Source organism: Homarus americanus, unplaced genomic scaffold (genome assembly GCF_018991925.1).
Source record: "Homarus americanus isolate GMGI-L3 unplaced genomic scaffold, GMGI_Hamer_2.0 scaffold34360, whole genome shotgun sequence".
Taxonomy (NCBI): Eukaryota; Metazoa; Arthropoda; class Malacostraca; order Decapoda; family Nephropidae; genus Homarus; species Homarus americanus.
This window is the reverse complement of record NW_024739403.1, coordinates 8,713,525-8,732,372: the sequence shown is the minus strand read 5'-3', so window position 1 is coordinate 8,732,372 and position 18,848 is coordinate 8,713,525. Positions and strand designations below refer to the sequence as shown.

At 42.8% G+C, this 18,848-nt stretch overlaps 1 protein-coding gene across 1 annotated transcript in view; it reads right to left on the bottom strand.

The window, feature by feature from the left end:
* The window catches only part of LOC121874598 (dipeptidyl peptidase 1-like), a 110,612-nt gene that overhangs the window by 55,108 nt on the left and 36,656 nt on the right, over nucleotides 1–18,848 (bottom strand). The window contains exon 4 of the mRNA XM_042378820.1: nucleotides 2,217–2,369. Coding sequence (XP_042234754.1) covers nucleotides 2,217–2,369 — 153 coding nt within the window. The remainder of the gene's footprint in view (nucleotides 1–2,216; nucleotides 2,370–18,848) is intronic.

Here is an 18,848-nt window from a genome sequence, read left to right as displayed (position 1 = left end):
GGATCGTGCAACTGCAGTGATTTACTTGCATATATATATATATATATATATATATATATATATATATATATATATATATATATATATATATATATATATATATATATATATATACGTCCCAGTACAGCAAAAACCATACGAGTAAAAACAGCTCTTACAGATCTACTTAACAATCTTTTTTTTTTTTTTGCATGATACAATTGTATGGATTACAATATGTCAAACAAATAAAATTGAATTTGGGTAACAAAAATTCGTTAATACCCTTGAAGTTAACTAGCAACTTTAAAACGTTTTCGTACAGGAAATAACTTGTTTCTTTCTGCAAAAATATCAATTTAAAATGACGAGGATTTGAAATTTTCGACGTACTATCTCCCGGCGATGCCATATATTCGTTGCTTACATGTAGGCTGTTTCACATACAGGAACTTTTCTAATACAGAAACTTTTCTAATGCAGGAACTTTTCTAATACAAGAACTTTTCTAAAACAGGAACTTTTCTAATACAAGAACTTTTCTAAAACAGGAACTTTTCTAATACAAGAACTCTTCTCATCAAGAACTCTTCTAATGCAAGAATATTTTCTAATACAGGAAATTTTCTAATACAAGAACTTTTCTAAAACAAAAACTTTTCAAATACTAAATATGAACTTTCTAATACAGGAACTTTTTTAATGCAGGAACTTTTCTAACACAGGAATTTTTCTATTACAGGAAGTTTTCTAATAAAGGAACTTCTATAATGCAGGAACTTTTCTAACACAGGAATTTTTCTATTACAGGAAGTTTTCTAATAAAGGAACTTCGATAATGCAGGAACTTTTCTAACAAACTTTTCTATTACAGGAAGTTTTCTAATAAAGGAACTTTTCTAATGCAGGAACTTTTCTTAAGCAAGAACTTTTCTTAAACAAGAACTTTTCTAATGCAGGAGCTTTTTAGTACAGGAACTTTTCTAAGGCAAGAATTTTTCTAATACAAGAACTTTTCTAAAATTAGGAACTTTTCTAAAACAAGAACTTTTCTAATGCAGGAATTTTTTCTAATGCGGGAACTTTTTTAGTATAGGAACTTTTCTTAAGCAAGAACTTTTCTAATAGAGGATCTTTTCTAATGCTAAACAGGAAGTTTCTAATGAATGAACTTATCTAAAACTAAATAGTAACTTTCTAATGCAGGAACTTTTCTAATACTAAATAGGAACGTTCTAATGCATGAACTTTTCTAACACAGGAATTTTTCTAATACAGGAACTTTTCTAATGAATGAAGTTTTCTAATACGAAAAAGGAACTTTCTAATGCAGGAACTTTTCTTATGCAAGAACTTTCTAATACGGGAATTTTTCTAATCCAGGAACTTTTCTAATCCAGGAACTTTTCTAATCCAGGAACTTTTCATATACAGGAACATTTCATGCACACGAACAGCCAGAAACTTCAGATCGTTCAAATATAGAAGATAACTTTTCTCTAATTTGAGCCTCAAAGTGTAGAGGATTTGCAATTATCAAAACCTTATTCTGGCAATTTTGTCCTAAAAAGCGTTTCAAATACGAACTTGTCAGCTACTGTTGCATTATATAATTTACCTGATCTAGGATAGGTAGGATAGATTAGTTTACCTTATATCAAATAAATCATATAATGTATTAGTAGGTGGACTTGTTAGTGTGTATGAAATGGTCATGTCAACATTGAAGATCACGTCACTGATCGACATGGAACAAAGAATGTCCAGGAAAAAAAAATAGCCACAATCATCAAACAAAAATTTAAAATCCTCGTCAATTTCTTGTATATTTTTGGTGGGTGCAAGGAAAAAGTTAACTTTTATAAAAACATTATTTTTTTGATGGTTAACCTCCTTCCCCTTCTAGAGTACTGTATTACCTAATTTTAAATAGTTCACACACTAAAATGTTATTAAATATGGAGAGATTTTGATTACTGGCAACTCTACACTTAACAACAGATCAAATATGGCGGTGGTTGACGTTTAATTTGCCTGGGTTAAAAAAAAAAAAAAAAAACACGACAAAGAAAAACATAGGTAACTCATAATTTCTAGGGTGGATATGGGCCGCTCTCAAGGTAAGAAATAAACATTTTCGTTACAAAAGTATCTAAAATAGCTCGTTTAGGTAGACAAGAATATTAAAGTACAGTAGTATCCCTCATTTTCCCTCTCTTCTTATCCCCTCTTAGCACCTTGGAGGTCTTGTGGCCCCTGAAGCAGGACCAGTTCCTGACGGTGGTGTCCCTGGACCAGCCCGTCATGGTACGATCACAGTACGAGATTGTTGTGTTCCCGTCACTCTCGTAGTAGGAGAAGGCGAAGTATGAGCGCTCGTTGATGTTCACCTGTTGATAAAGGTACGAAAGAGAGAGAGAGAGTAGCCTAAGGGAAATGGGATAAAGTGCGCGTGGCCGTGAGAAAGATGAGGTGGAAGTGAGTGAGAGAGATTAGTTTGGCGTGAAATATGGGGTGGGGTGGCCGTGAGAGAGATGGGGTGGGCGTGAGAGAGATGGGGTAGGGTAGGCATAAGAGATATGGGGTGGAGGTTGGCGTGAGAGAGATGGGGTGGGCGTGAGAGACACGGTGAGCGTGGGTGTGAGAGAGATGGGTAGGGGTGGGCGTGAGTGGTTTGAGGTGGGGATAGGCGTGAGAGAGATGTAATGTAATAATCCTATGCTTTTTGTTAAATAATTACATATTTTAGAGATTTGTGTGAAAATTCGAGTTGTAGACAATGTTTTTCCGACTGCCAAGACAATGAGCGCTCTCGCTCAAGCTATGAGGACAATGTGTAGACGTAATCGGTCGGTGGATTTATATGGTGAGATATACTGAATAAGTAAGTGTACCCTGGGGTAAACTTCCTTAACACGATGTTATATTGCAGGGGTGGCCAAACCGCGGCTTGCGAGCCGCATTTGTGCAGCTCGCGAAAATATATTGGCTCACCTCCTTTTTGCGTGATAATATAAAAGGTATCGGCAAATAAGAAAAATGTTTGAGCCTTCTATTTATAAACTGAAACTCCACAGGATTAAAACCTAAGTTAAATATTCAAGGTGAATGCCAATATTTAAGAAATTAAATCTTAACTTTAATGCTAGATCTGGGTCAGGTGTCGTTCATTAGTGCTGAGGGGGGGGGGGTATGGTGGGAGGAAGAGGGATTAAAGAAGTTTCAGGTAAGCAAATCTCAGGTCAGTAAATTTAAGGTCAGCAGAGGGACCTCGGAGGGAGGGGCCGGGGGGATGGGCTTGGCAGGTCAGGGCCCGGCCTCACGTCATGACATGTACATTAACTCAGTGTAACACACGACTTTGAATTGTGTAGATTTAGTTGGTACACTCAGGACATAAATTGTGTTTACAGTTCACAAGAATAAGTTACTTTTAAATACTGTTAAATATATTTGATAGCAGTGTGTCTGTGAAAATTTTGTGAAGGAAAATGGCATCAAATTGTAAGAAGAAAAAGTTTGAAGATGAAAACAGAAATTTGAAGCCAGATTGGGAGGAAAATTTTTGCATTCACATATAAAGGAAGTAAGCCTTTGTGCCTTATCTGCAATGTGTCACTCACTCACTCACTCACTACAAAGCCAGTAAGTTGAAACGCCAATACGAACCAATCCACAAAAACTTTTCGTGTGATAATCCACCTAAATCAGAATTACAGAAAAACAGGCTGTGTTAAAATCTAACATACTATAGGACTAGGCGTGTGTCTGTCTGTCTGTTTGTGTGTGTGTGTGTGTGTTCTGGGCAGCCGAAATGACACAAACGTTTTTCATCAAACTTTGTGGAAAAATCGCAAAAAAATTCGTAGAGTGGAACAAACCTGGTCCCATATCGATGGTTTCTTTAGGAAGCCAGTAATTAACCATTTTATTTACGCTGGAAAACGATGCAAGTCTACGGACTTGGCGCACCCTCATTCGCTGTACTCTGTCAGCCCACGATTGCAGCTATCGCACTGCTCCCTCCTCCTCCCCCCACTTTTTTTCTTAGACTACCATTTTTTATGTTGTTTGGATGAGTAAAGGAAGGAAGATGAGTAAATAGAAGAATAAAGAAGGGGGAACAGAAAATAGTCAGAGAGAACAGGCGGGGGGGAGCTGAGTTTCATCATGCGTCTGGATGCGCAGTTTCAACGTTACTAGACGACCTTACAGCTGCAGTGTATACTTATTCCTGTTGGTGACTGTACATGCAAAAGGAGAAGAGATAAAAAGATAATAACAGGAATACATGGAGAAAATGACTACAATAGACACAAGGTGAATATAGACAGTGAAACAGACAGGAGGTTGACAAAAATAGACAGATTCATACATGCACAAATAGACAATATGGCAACTAACATGACAGACAGCTGACTGACTGGTTCACATTAGACAAACAGGCAGACACACGCCAACCAACAACGGATAAGACAGACAGATTTGACGACACAAAGAGTACAGACGGGCTTACATTCAAACACCACGCAGACGAACAGACAGTTGGGATGGCAATAGACAGGACGGATAGACTTGAGACAGATTAGAAGGCATTTATAAACAAGAATAACACCAAATTGACCATAGCTGCGTCAGTGAAGGTACGAGGTCTTACATCCACCAGCGTAAATAATAAGACGCATTAAAAACTAACACCCTCATGCGGAAAGAACATCGATGGTCAGTCAGTCATGTGAGATGGGCCTAAAACTGACTAATGTAAATGATGACTATGATGACTTAACACAGGTGATGACTTAAGCAGATGGTGACTAATATAACCAGACTCAAGGTCACTTCTCTTCATAATATAATTTATCTCGGAATGATCATCGGTGATTCATAATAATTTTTTTTTTATGATTTTAACCTCTCCTTATGGGGAATATTTCTTTAATTAATTATTCTAACCTTATTCTATTCCTTCTTATAGTATATTAGATACTGTAAGTATCACGACCACGACCATGATTATAACCACTACCATGATTATAACAACCACGACAATGATAATAACAACCACTACCATGATTATAACAACCACGACCATGATTATAACAACCACTACCATGATTATAACAACCACGACCATGATTATAACAACCACGACCATGATTATAACCACGACCATGATTATAACAACCACGACCATGATTATAATAATGTAAGCACGACCATGAATATAACAACTACGACCATGATTATAACAACCAGGACCATGATTATAACAACCAGGACCATGATTATAACAACCACGATAATGATTATAATAACAAGCACGACCATGAACATAACAACCACGACCATGATTGAGTAACAACCATTGCCATGATTGTAACAAATCCAGGACCAATTTATAACAACCACGACCATGATTATAACAACCACGACCATGATTATAACAACCACGACTATGATTATAACAAATCCACGACCATGATTATAAATAGCCACGACTATGATTATAATAACAAGCACGACCATGACTATAACAAATCCACTACGACCATGATTATAACAGTCCACGACTATGATTATAACAATCACGACTGATTATAACAATCACGACTGATTATAAATAACCACGACTATGGATTATAATAACAAGCACGACCATGAATATAAATTAACCACGACCATTATTATAACAACCACGACTATGATTATATAACAACCACGACTACGATTATAAATAATCACGACTATGCTTATGACAACCACCATTATAACAACCACGACTATGATTATAATAACAAGCAATGACCATGAATATAACAACCACGACCATGATTACAACAACCACGACTATGATTATAACAACCACGACCATGATTATAACAACCACGACTATGATTATAACAAACCACAACTCATGATTATAACAACCACGACTAGGATTATAACAACCACGAAACATGATTATAACAACCACGACCATGATTATAATAACAAGTACGACCATGAATATAACAAACTACTGCGACCATGATTATAACAACCAGGACCATGATTATAAATCAAACCAGACCATGACTATAACAACCACGACCATGATGGTAACAAACGACGACTTACAGATTATAACAACCACGACCATGATTATTATAACAAACCACGACCATGATTATAACAAATCCACGACCATGATTATAAATAACCAGGATCATGATTATAAGAACCACGACTACACGATTATAAATAATCACGACTATGATAAATCATTATTCATGATTATAAATGTAAATCCACGATCAGATTATAAATAACCACGACCATGATTATAACAACTAATAGACTAAGGATTATAACAACCACAACCATGGATTATAACAAACCACGACTAGGATTAAAATAACCACGAACATGATTATAACAAACGCTACTTAATTCATGATTATAATAAATAAGCACGACCATGAATATAACAAATCCACGACCATGATTATAAATAACCTAGGACCATGATTATAACAACTAGGACCATAGACTATAACAACCACGTACCATCAACAACCACGACCATGATTATAACAACCACGACCATGATTATAACAACCACGACCATGATTATAAATAACCACGACCATGATTATAAATAACCAGACCAAGGATTATAACAACCACGACTATGATTATACCAACAAGCACGACCATGAATATAACAACCACGACCATGATTATAACAACCACGACCATGATTATAACAACCACGACCATGATTATAACAAATTCAATGACCATGATTATAAACTAAACCAATGGACCGGCGATTATAACAAATCCAGGACCATGATTATAACAACCACGACTATGATTATAATAACAAGTAACGACCAAGGAATATAACAAACTACGACCATGAATATAACAACGTTTTGACCATGATTATAAATAAATCCAGGACCATGATTATACAACCACGACTATGATTATAATAACAAAGCACGACCATGAATATAACAACCACGACCATGATTATAACAGCCACGAATTATGATTATAACAACCAATGACCATGATTATAACAACCACGACCATGAGATTACAGAACAACCACGACCAAGAGATTATAACAAACCACGACCATGATTATAACAACCACGACCAGTGATTATACCAACCACGACTATTATTGAGTAACAATAATCACGACTATGCTTATGACAACCACGACCATGATTATAAATAACAACCACGACTATGATTATAATAACAAGCACGACCATGAATATAGTACAACCACGACCATGATTATAAAAAACCCACGACTATGATTATAAATAGTCCATTTAATTCATGATTATAACAACCACGACTATGATTATAACAACCACAACCATGATTATAACAACCAATTTATCATTAGATTATAAATAACCACGAACATGATTATAAATAAATCCGTTTCATTCAAGGATTATAATAAATGTAAGCACGACCATGAATATAACAAATCCACGACCATGATTATAACCAGGACCAAGGATTATAACAAACTATGGACCAAGGACTATAACAACCACGACCATGATTATAACAACACACGACCATGATTATAACAGCCAACAGACTATGATTATAATAACAAGTAACGACTATGACTATAACAACCAATGACCATGATTATAACAACCACGACTATGATTATAACAATCACGACTGATTATAACAAACTTTCACGACTATGATTATAATAATGTGCTATTCATGAATATAACAACCACGACCATTATTATAACAACCACGACTATGATTATAACAACCACGAATTACGATTATAATAATCACGACTATGCTTATGACAATCAAGACCAAGGATTATAAACAACCACGACTATAGATTATAATAAGCACGACCATGAATATAACAAATCCACGACCATGATTAAATAACCACGACTATGATTATAACAACCACGACCATGATTATAAATAACCCACGACTAGATTATAACAACCACGAACATGATTATAACAACCACGACCACATTATGAATAATGCTACGACTGATGAATATAAATAAACTAATGACCAAGGATTATAACAACCAGGACCATAATTATAACAACCAGGACCATGACTATAACAACCACGACCATGATTAGTAACAACCACGACCATAATTATAACACGACGATGATTATAACAACCACGACCATGATTATAACAACCACGACCATGATTATAACAACCAGACCAAGATTATAACAACCACGACTACGATTATAACAATCACGACTATGCTTATGACAACCATTTATCATGATTATAACAACTACGACTATGATTATAGCCAACAAGCACGACCATGGCTATAACAACCACGACCATGATTATAACAACCACGACTATGATTATAACAACCACGACCATGATTATAACAACCACGACTATGATTATAACAACCACAACCATGATTATAACAACCGTCGACTAGGATAGTAACAACCACGAACATGATTATAACAACCAATGACCATGATTATAATAACAAGCACGACCATGAATATATAACAACCACGACCATGATTATAACAACCGAGGGTCTATGATTATAAATAACCTTAGTCTACAGACTATAACAACCACGACCATGATTATAACAACCACGACCATGATTATAACAACCACGACCATGATTATAACAACCACGACCATGATTATAAATAACCACGACCATGATTATAACAAAATCCAGGACTAAGGATGAAATAACCACGACTATGATTATAATAACAAGCACGACCATGAATATAACAAATATCGACCATGATTATAATAACCACGACCATGATTATAACAACCACGACCATGATTATAACAACCACGACCATGATTATAACAACCACGACCATGATTATAAATAACCAGGACCATGATTATAACAAACTACTGACTATGATTATAATAACAAAGTAACGACCATGAATATAACAACCACGACCATGGATTATAACAACCACGACCATGATTATAACAACCAGACCATGATTATAAATAACCACGACTATGGATTATAATAACAAGCACCCACCATGAATATAACAACCACTACCATGATTATAACAGCCACGACCATTTATTATAATAATCACGACCATGATTATAACAACCACGACCATGATTATAACAACCACAACCATGATTATAACAACCACGACTATGATTATAATAACAAGCACGACCATGATTATAACATTCAAGACCAAGATTATAACAACCACGACTATGATTAGAGGAACGCGCATGCGTGCGTAGTGTCAACAAAGGCTGTATGAGACTGCTCCTTAAAATTCGTATTTCTGACGAATTCAACGCGTCTACCAATCCCAGCCTGTGCAAACAACTATAGGTAAGACCCAGTTATCAGCACAGTGGCAACATATATTTTTGTTACTTTTGACTTCGTCATTTTGGGGATAAACATCTGGTCCTACCACCCGATCCTCTGGAGCAAAGTTTTTCAAGTTTACCGGCGCGCAATGATAGTGTGACGTAGCAGGACGTCATTACCTCCACCTGACTGCAGTGTTGCCAACGTGCCCTATGCCCGCCGTTAAACGCTCCTGTTCGTTGGAAACGGTGCAGTAGGTGACAGTGATGCTGGACGACTTTCTTCTTGAAGACACGCCAAAGAAGAAGCAGAAACCCTGAAGTCAGGGTCTCAGCAGGCCACGGCTCCCCTTCGCACCCCTTCTGGGCTGTGGTAGGAGGGTGGACTCCTGTCATCGGGTCCCCAAGTGAGCCACATGCGGCTCACAATGACCGACCCTCCGCTGACGATGGCGAGATTCCCTTTGTCTCCCTGCCCCGTCGCGCCTTCACGCCTCGCCCCTCGGGACCGCCTCTGAGCACACGGACGGCCTGTTCTTCCGTCACCGTTTCTCCACTTCAGGACTCAACACCGCCTGCCGAGGTCCCACAGCCGTGATAGTCACCACACAAATGGACGAGACGGTACGCCCGTTCACTCAGGTGGGCTTCTGTTCTTAAGGGAGGTGATGCTGAAGTTCACTATCATCAATTCCCCAGAAACTCGTCGTTCCGCGTAATGGTTCGCCACGTACCTGGGAGATCCCTTATCAGACGATCTTCGCCCCTCTTCTTCAGCCGCCAACTACTGACATGAACGCCGCATCAACCCGGTCTCCAAACGTCCATCCAACGAACTCATCGGCTGGTGGTACGCCCTCTCCCCGAAGGTGAATGTAGGACCAATTCACAACTGTCCTCTCGACCACGATCGAACCCCAAAAATCTGGTGGTCGTTGCCAATCGTGGAAACACCGCACCTGGGAGGCACGAGGATGTCGCCTGCGGGTTCTGTGCAGGTCCTCACGAAACAGTGGAAGCAATCGAAAATTCAGAAAAAATCCCAGTTATTCCATCGGTGCCAACTGCCATGGCAGTCACCACGCCTGAATGCCAATTGCCCACAGCGTCCTGGCACTCTGCCCGGGGGAAAACTTTCATTTCAACACCGCCCCGCTTCCTGACGGTTTCTGTCAACCAAACCTCAATCCTATCCACCACCGCCTCTTTCCATCCACCAAGGATTTCCCATTGATCTCCTCTCCTACCACCCCCCCTGTCACCCCTGCACCACCCATCCTTTCTCCCTCCCCTTCCTCTCTCCATCACTGTTCTGAACAAGGTCGTTGCCGGCCCTGCCACACAGTCACCACCATCTCTGCCCACTCCGACCCGCTGTCTCACCAGCACCACCACCCTTACTCAACTGAACCCCTCACCGTCCTCTCCTTCGCTACTCCACCACATGCTCCAGTCGGGCCCCTCGGCAATCCTCGCTGCCACACCTCCAGCTCCTGTACACAGGTACACCAAGTTGGTTCTATGGAAACAATCACTCCGGCCTGGATCGCCACTCCAAGCAAATCAACCTCTTCAGCCCAACTCGACTTGTCGAGAAAAACACTGCGACATTGCAGAAGCAACAACAACTCATTCTGGACACTGACCCAACAGGGGCGCACTTTGTAAGCCCTGATGACCCGCCTTCCATCTCCCGAGATGGAGGATCCACCTCTCTCTCCCACCTCCCTCCCCATTTCTCCCCAACAGAATTTGGTACCTCCTCTGGTTCTCTGGGTTCAGCCCCCTCCTGACTCATCTCACACCGGAGGCTGCCGTTCCCTCCTTCTGCTACAATGGAACATCCAGACTAGACTCGCTTGTGGACAGACCCGCCCAGTTTGTGCTCTCCCCATCACAGATGTTGTTTCACTTCGTGAAACCATCACAGACGATGCTACTCCACTCCGCCTCTCTGGCTATACTCACACCTGCCTCGGTACCGTGGGCAGGCTCTGCTGTGGCCTCCCTCACCCTTGTGCGTAACACCATTCCATCTGTTCGTCTCCCTTCACCTGACCTTACATGGACCCCCTGTCTGAATTACTTCGGTCTCCCCTTACTCTGGTGACCGGACCCTTCTGTAGTCAATGTTCATTTCAAGAGTGACTTCTGGACCCCCAGGTTCGCACAGACCTCCAGATGGGGTTCCCACTATTGTTCTTGGCGATAATGCCCGCCATCCCACTTTACTCCAGATCATCCCACTCCATGTACCTTAACGGATCACATCTCTCACAGTTTCTTAATGGGGATGATGATGTCTGGCTTTCTTTTTACTTGACGATCCTACTGCCTCCCCCCATATAGTTTTGATGTTGGCTTACTATTGAACGGTCATAATTTCTTTCTCATCCTACCGTCTGCACCGAGCCTGCTCTGTATAGTGACCATCTTGCCGTTACTACCCATCTCTTGTACCTTTCTCTGCCTCGACATCAACCCTTATCGATCCCCTCTGCCTTCGTCTCTCACAAGATGCTGTCTTTCCTTTACCCAATACCTTCACTGGCATTCCTATGTTGTCCCCCAGTCCCTTGACTCTTACAGCGCTCATATTTTGTTGGATGCCGTATGACTCTGTCAATCGCGCTTCCTCCACGCCCTCCCCGTCACCAAAGAAGGCCACCAACTACTGGTATCAGATCCCTGCTATGAGACATCTCCGGCAGGTAACCCGTAATCTCCACTCTGCCATATGGAGGTTCTGGTCTCCGTGAGTGACTGGGAAGACTTAAAATTGGTGCTCTTTGCAACTCAGGAGTGCTGCTTGGATACGTGAGGCGGACTGGCTATCCTTCACGGGGGTCTCTATCGTTCCAGTCGTCACCCTCTTATGGCGGAATCGGATTAATGCTATACGGGTACTCGACGGAGGCTCCTCCCCACCCTGACCCCGCCTCCCTTGCCTGCTCTTTTGCACGGGAGGACTGGGGCACGAGCTTTCTCTCCCCTGAGGCACTTCCAGATCCACGCAGGAGGCAGTGCAGGTCGCAGACGATGCTGCCTGAGCTTTTGGTTCGTGGCGCTGCTCTTACTCTCCCTTGCCCCTAACTTCGATCATCCCATCATTGCCGTGTTCGAGCTTGACAGTGCTCGTCGCTCTAGAAAAGACACCTCCTGGGGATGATCAGATAAACTACCCGTCCTCAATGCCTGTACTAATATTCCTAACGGCCCCTTGCTTGCTCTCACAATATGTCTTATGAACATGGGTTCTCCCGTCCAACTGGAAAAATGCCACTATTATCCCATCCCTGCCGGGATCCTGGGAAATACTTTGACCCATTAGTCTTACCTCCTGTAAGTTTGCAAGATGATGGAGAGGATACCCATCGTCGCCTTCACCCATAGGCGGCTTCCACAACTCCCTCAATGGTTTCATTCAACATCGCAGCACAGCACACCCATTGCTTCCTTTTATTGCAATCAGACGTCTGCTGTCTCCGTCTTCTTCTCTTGATATCAAGGAGCCTTTGATACGGCTCAGCCTGCCTCGTTTTAGCTGAACTTACACGGTTAGGGGTTAAAGGAGACTCCTCATAATGGATCGCCTTCTACCTCACTGGACGTCAGGCCCGGGGTTCGCGTTGAAGGCTCTATGTCTCCCCATCCAAGAAATGTTCACCCCCTGTAAGGTGGAGTCCTGAGTCCACCTTGTTCAACACTCTCATGCACCCACAGCATCACTCCCGTGGCCGACAGAAGTTGTCCACCAGGATATGCTGGACGATGTCCTCCTCTGCCCCTGACTACTCTCAGCATGCAGGAAGCCCTGATCTGGTCTCCAGAGAGGTGATTCACTTGGTTTTCTTCTTCAACTGCGAAAGCAAAGCTATGTGGCACGGTCGTGTTGTACCCACCCCCTTTCTATCAGGAACGCCCCTGGGCTGGGCTAATGAGACAAAATACCTGGGTGTGTAAGTGTAACTTCGCACACGTTGTCAGATCCCTGAAGTCCGCTATCTTCGAGACATATGCTGGGCGACATCGCCTCCCCCTCACTACCACAGTGTGCAGGGGCTCCCTTTGGTGCCACTCATCCCTGTACTTCTCACCATGTAGAAGTCCTTGTCTCGTTCCTGTGCCTGACTACGCCGCCCCCTGCCCTCGTCAACATTAGTCGGCCTGCTGGGTCAAACTCAGCCCAGTTATCCAGAGTAGAAAGCTGCTCAGATCATCCTTGGGGCTCCCTCAGTGGACATGCCTCTCTACTTTCATATAACGAACTTATCTTTCCCCTTACAGGATCGTACGTCCAGGAGTTTTCACCTAAAACCGCCGTTTCCATTCTGCCGGATCCTCGGGGCAACTATGTCCAAACCAACTTGACTACTGCTGTCCGAGACCGGACCTCCAACTAGAAGACAGTGGTGAGGGTCGCTCATTGAGCCCTTCAGGAACACGACCTCCTGCCTGATATTGTTGTCAAATTCTGCTGTTGGTCTGCCTCCTTCCCTGGCTGGGATTTCCTTCAACCTGAAGTGATTGCCCTCGGTGGACTGCTCCCGAACTTCCAGGAACCCTGTTATTCTCTGCAAATACCACCTCTCCAGTGATCGCTCACTGGTCCCCAGGTAGGTCGTCCTCTGGCTGTTTGATGGTTCTGTTGACCCTGCTAATAAGGTAGGCCGGGCTGGTGTCTACATCTCCCGTCCCCGCCATGCCTGAGCCTACTTCAAACTGTCTCAGAAGTTTCTGACGGGGCATCTCCACTCAGGCTGAATCAATAGCCCTCCTTGCTGCCCTTCTCGCTGAGGAAGAAGCAGATGGTTTCAGCTCTGCTTATTTGTTGCGATTCCAGGTCTGCTCGACGGATCGCATTTGACTAGGGGAAAATAAGGAACCCTTCCGAATACGAGGGTTAACATCCACAATTTCAGGATGCAGGCAGACCCTATGGATACCTAGTCATGTTTGGTCTTTGGGGAATGAGGCAGCAGATGACCTTGCCAAGACGCTGGCTGCAACAAGGCTACACACCTGACTACGTTGTTCCTCGAACACTCTGGCAGACAGGGACCCAAATCCGCCGCAAACAGAGAAGTTGGGAAGCAAAGCATCCCCTGGACTCCCCCGCCCACCTGGCAATGATAACCTCCGTGAACTTCCTGACCTCTCTTGCACGTCTACGGAAAGGGTCGCGAAGGGGGACGATTGCTGCCCCGTATCATCATTGGGTAGCGACTTTGCTTGGGAGATTGGTATCCCTGCATCCCCTGAGCAACGCCCTGAAAGTGTTATGCAGAAGACCGACACGCACCTCTTATTCACTACCTCCTAAGATGTCCCCACACACAACGCTTCCAAGGTGACGCCTGCTGGACCACCACTCCATGACCCCTTGACGGAGACACGATGATCTCCCAATACCGGCCAGATATTTTGTAAATAATATTGATGGCGTGTTTAAGGAATACCTTCTTCCTTAGGCTTTAGTGTTTCTTTATAATATTTATACCGTATACTTTTCAATAATTTGCCAGGATGATTCTGGTGTCATACAGGTGGGCAAATTGCAGACAGCACTAGGATCCCGCTTCTCTATCAAGGAATAAACAATTGAAATTGGAATTGAATTTCACTATATGATTTTAACATCCACGACTATGATTATACAACAAGCACGACCAGCGAATACTATAACAATGACCATGATTATAAATAATCAATGACCATGATTATAATAACAAGCACGACCATGATTATAACAACCACGATCACATGATTATAACAACCACACTATGATTTTAACATCCACGACTATGATTATAATAACAAGCACGACCATGAATATAACAACTACGACCATGATTATAACAACCACGACCATGATTATAATAACAAGCACGACCATGATTATAACAACCACGACCATGATTATAACAACCACGACTATGATTATAACATCCACGACTATGATTATAATAACAAGCACGACCATGAATATAACAACCACGACCATGATTATAACAACCACGACTATGATTATAACAACGACCATGATTATAACAACCGACCGCCAGTTATAACAACCACGACTATGATTATAACATCCACGACTATGATTATAATAACAACACGACCATGAATATAACAACCACGACCATGATTATAACAACCACGACTATGATAACATCACGACTATGATTATACAAGCACGACCATGATTATAACAACCACGACCATGATTATAACAACCACGACTATGATTATAACAACCGACTATGATTATAACAATCACGACTATGATTATACAACCACGACCATGATTATAACAACTACGACCACGACCATGAATATAAATAACAACCGACTATGATTATAACAACCACGACCATGATTATAACAACCACGGCTATGATTATAATAACAACCACGGCTATGATTATAATAACAACCACGACCATGATTATAACAACCACGACTATGATTATAATAACAAGCACGACCATGAATATATCAACCACGACCATGATTATAACAGCCACAACTGCAATTATAACAATCACGACCATGATTATAACAACCACGACCATGATTATAACAACCACAACCATTATTATAACAACCACGACCATGATTATAATAACAAGCACGACCATGAATATAACAACCACGACTATGATTACAACATCCACGACTATGATTATAATAACAAGCACGACCATGATTATAACTACCACGACCATGATTATAACAACCACGACTATGATTATAACAACCACGAATATGATTATAACAATCACGACTATGATTATGACAACCACGACCATGATTATAACAACTACGACTATGATTATAATAACAAGCACGACCATGAATATAACAACCACGACCATGATTATAACAACCGATATGATTATAACAACCACGACCATGATTATAACAACCACGACTATGATTATAATAACAACCACGACCATGATTATAATAACAAGCACGACCATGAATATAACAACCACGACCATGATTATAACAGCCACAACTGCGATTATAACAATCACGACCATGATTATACCAACCACGACCATGATTATAACAACCACGACCATGATTATAACCACGACCATGATTATAATAACAAGCACGACCATGAATATAACAAACACGCCCATGATTATAACAACCAGGACCATGATTATAACAATCACGACTATAATTATGACAACCACGACCATGATTATAATAACCACGACTATGATTATAATAAGAAGCAAAACCATGAATATAACACCCACGACCATGATTATAACAACCACGACTATGATTATAACAACCACGACCATGATTATAACAACCACGACTATGATTATAATAACAACCACGACCATGATTATAACAACCACGACTATGATTATAATAACAATCACGACCATGAATATAACAACCACGACCATGATTATAACAGCCACAACTACGATTATAACAATCACGACCATGATTATAACAACCACGACCATGATAATAACAACCACGACTAGGATTATAACAACCACGAACATGATTATAACAACCACGACCATGATTATAACAACCACGACTAGGATTATAACAACCACGAACATGATTATAACAACCACGACCATGATTATAACAACCACGACTGTGGTGGGATGTATATCATTGACAAGGTTCTTCAAACTCCAATAGCACGAGCAGTAGATATATTCCATAAGTAGTACAAGACTTGGCAGGATAGCCGACCGATACAGAAGCAGGCGCAAGCACAAGGGACTCCGTGTCGTAGCCAGGTCGAAGCAGATCTGAGGAAAGTTAGCTAGCTAGGCAGGGAGAGTTGCTAGACATTACTTAGGACAATAAATGAGACCTTCTAGTTACTCGACTAGCGCGGTACAGACATTGTACATCGGGACATAGAAAGTGAACATAGGCATTAGACATAAGCATAGATATCAGACATGCTATAATAATGTGTAGTAATACAGACATGTGAATAAATGGTGCAATGAATGGTAACAGAGTCTTGCCGTCAGGCGTGTTCACATATCTTGGTATTTACATATCTATACACCTCCCCCTCCCTTTACGCTCGTAGTGCAATCTCGAGCGGCTACGGACTCTTTTTCCATGAGTCGGGGGGAGCGGCGAGGGACAATGGGAGGATCAACTGACGACCTTCGTTCCTGGTCTGGGCAAGGGGGCACAGGGGACGGGGAGGAAGGTTCGTCACTAGAGGATGGCACTGGGCGGAGATGGCGTCTGTTTCGCCACCACACACCACCACTGGGGAGGCGGACTTGGTACGAACGGGACTCGCCACGTCCCATGACGACCCCGAGCTTGTCCCAGCGGTGTGACGTCGGGTCCTGGATTCGTACTTGCTGGCCGACAGTCAACCTGGGAAGGGGGCGGGCGTGGGCGTCATAGTGGCTTGTCACTTGGGCCATCTGGGCAGCCTCACGGCGGTCACACTCGTCCGCCTTGATCTGCCATTCATCTAAGAAGGACTGGGGGTGGGCAGGCACACAAGTACGAAGGGGGCGGCCATACAACACCTGGGCAGGAGAGCGTCCGGCAGGGGTAGGGGTGTTACGGAGTTCCATTAGGCCCTTGTCGAACTCCTCGCAGTCCAGGTTCCCCGTCGGTGCTGTCTTGAGGATGAGGTATTTTACGGACTTTACCGCTGCCTCGGCGTGGCCATTCGCCTGCGGGTAATGAGGGGAGGTGACGATGTGGTGGACGCCCCAGCGTTCGGCGAAGCTCTTGAACTCGTGGCTATTGAACGGGGGCCCACCGTCGGTTTGGAGGTGGAGAGGCACTCCGACTTCCCGGAAGAAGCAACAGAACATCCGGATGACCCTGGAAGAGGTGGTGTCCCGATCACAGGGAACCACCACGGGCCATCCAGAGAGCCTGTCGGCGACCACCAGGAAAGACTTTCCGGCCACATTAAATAAAGTCGGCGGACACGGACTCAAAGGGCCGCTTCGGGAGGTCATTGCACAGGTACGGCTCTTGTTGCTGGCTGGGCTGGAGTTGCTGGCAAGGCTCACAGGCCTCCCCCGTGCTCTTAATATCGGCGTCAATACCAGGCCAGAAGACGGTCTGACGGGGTCTGCGCCTGGTGGCTTCAACGCCGCGGTGGCTGTCATGGAGGCGGGATAAGGTGCGCCGGCGGAGGGCAGCGGGAACGACGATCCTGGGGCCGTACAACACCAGCTCTCCGTCCGCATAGAGGCTATCCCTTAACTTCCAGAAGGGGAGGGCGGAGGCGTGAATGTCGTAGCGGTTGGCGGGGAATCCAGCGGAGATGTAGTCGAGGAGTTGGACGTATGCTGGGTCTTGAGCGGCGGCGATGCGAAGCTCCTGGAGAGTCCTATCGTCTTCGATGGAGGGCGTCGTCGTCGTCTTGTCAGCAAGAGAAGTCGCTGTGTGTGTCACTAAAGACCGAACGTGAGCCGCGGCCGTGGTACAGTCGACTTCATCTTCA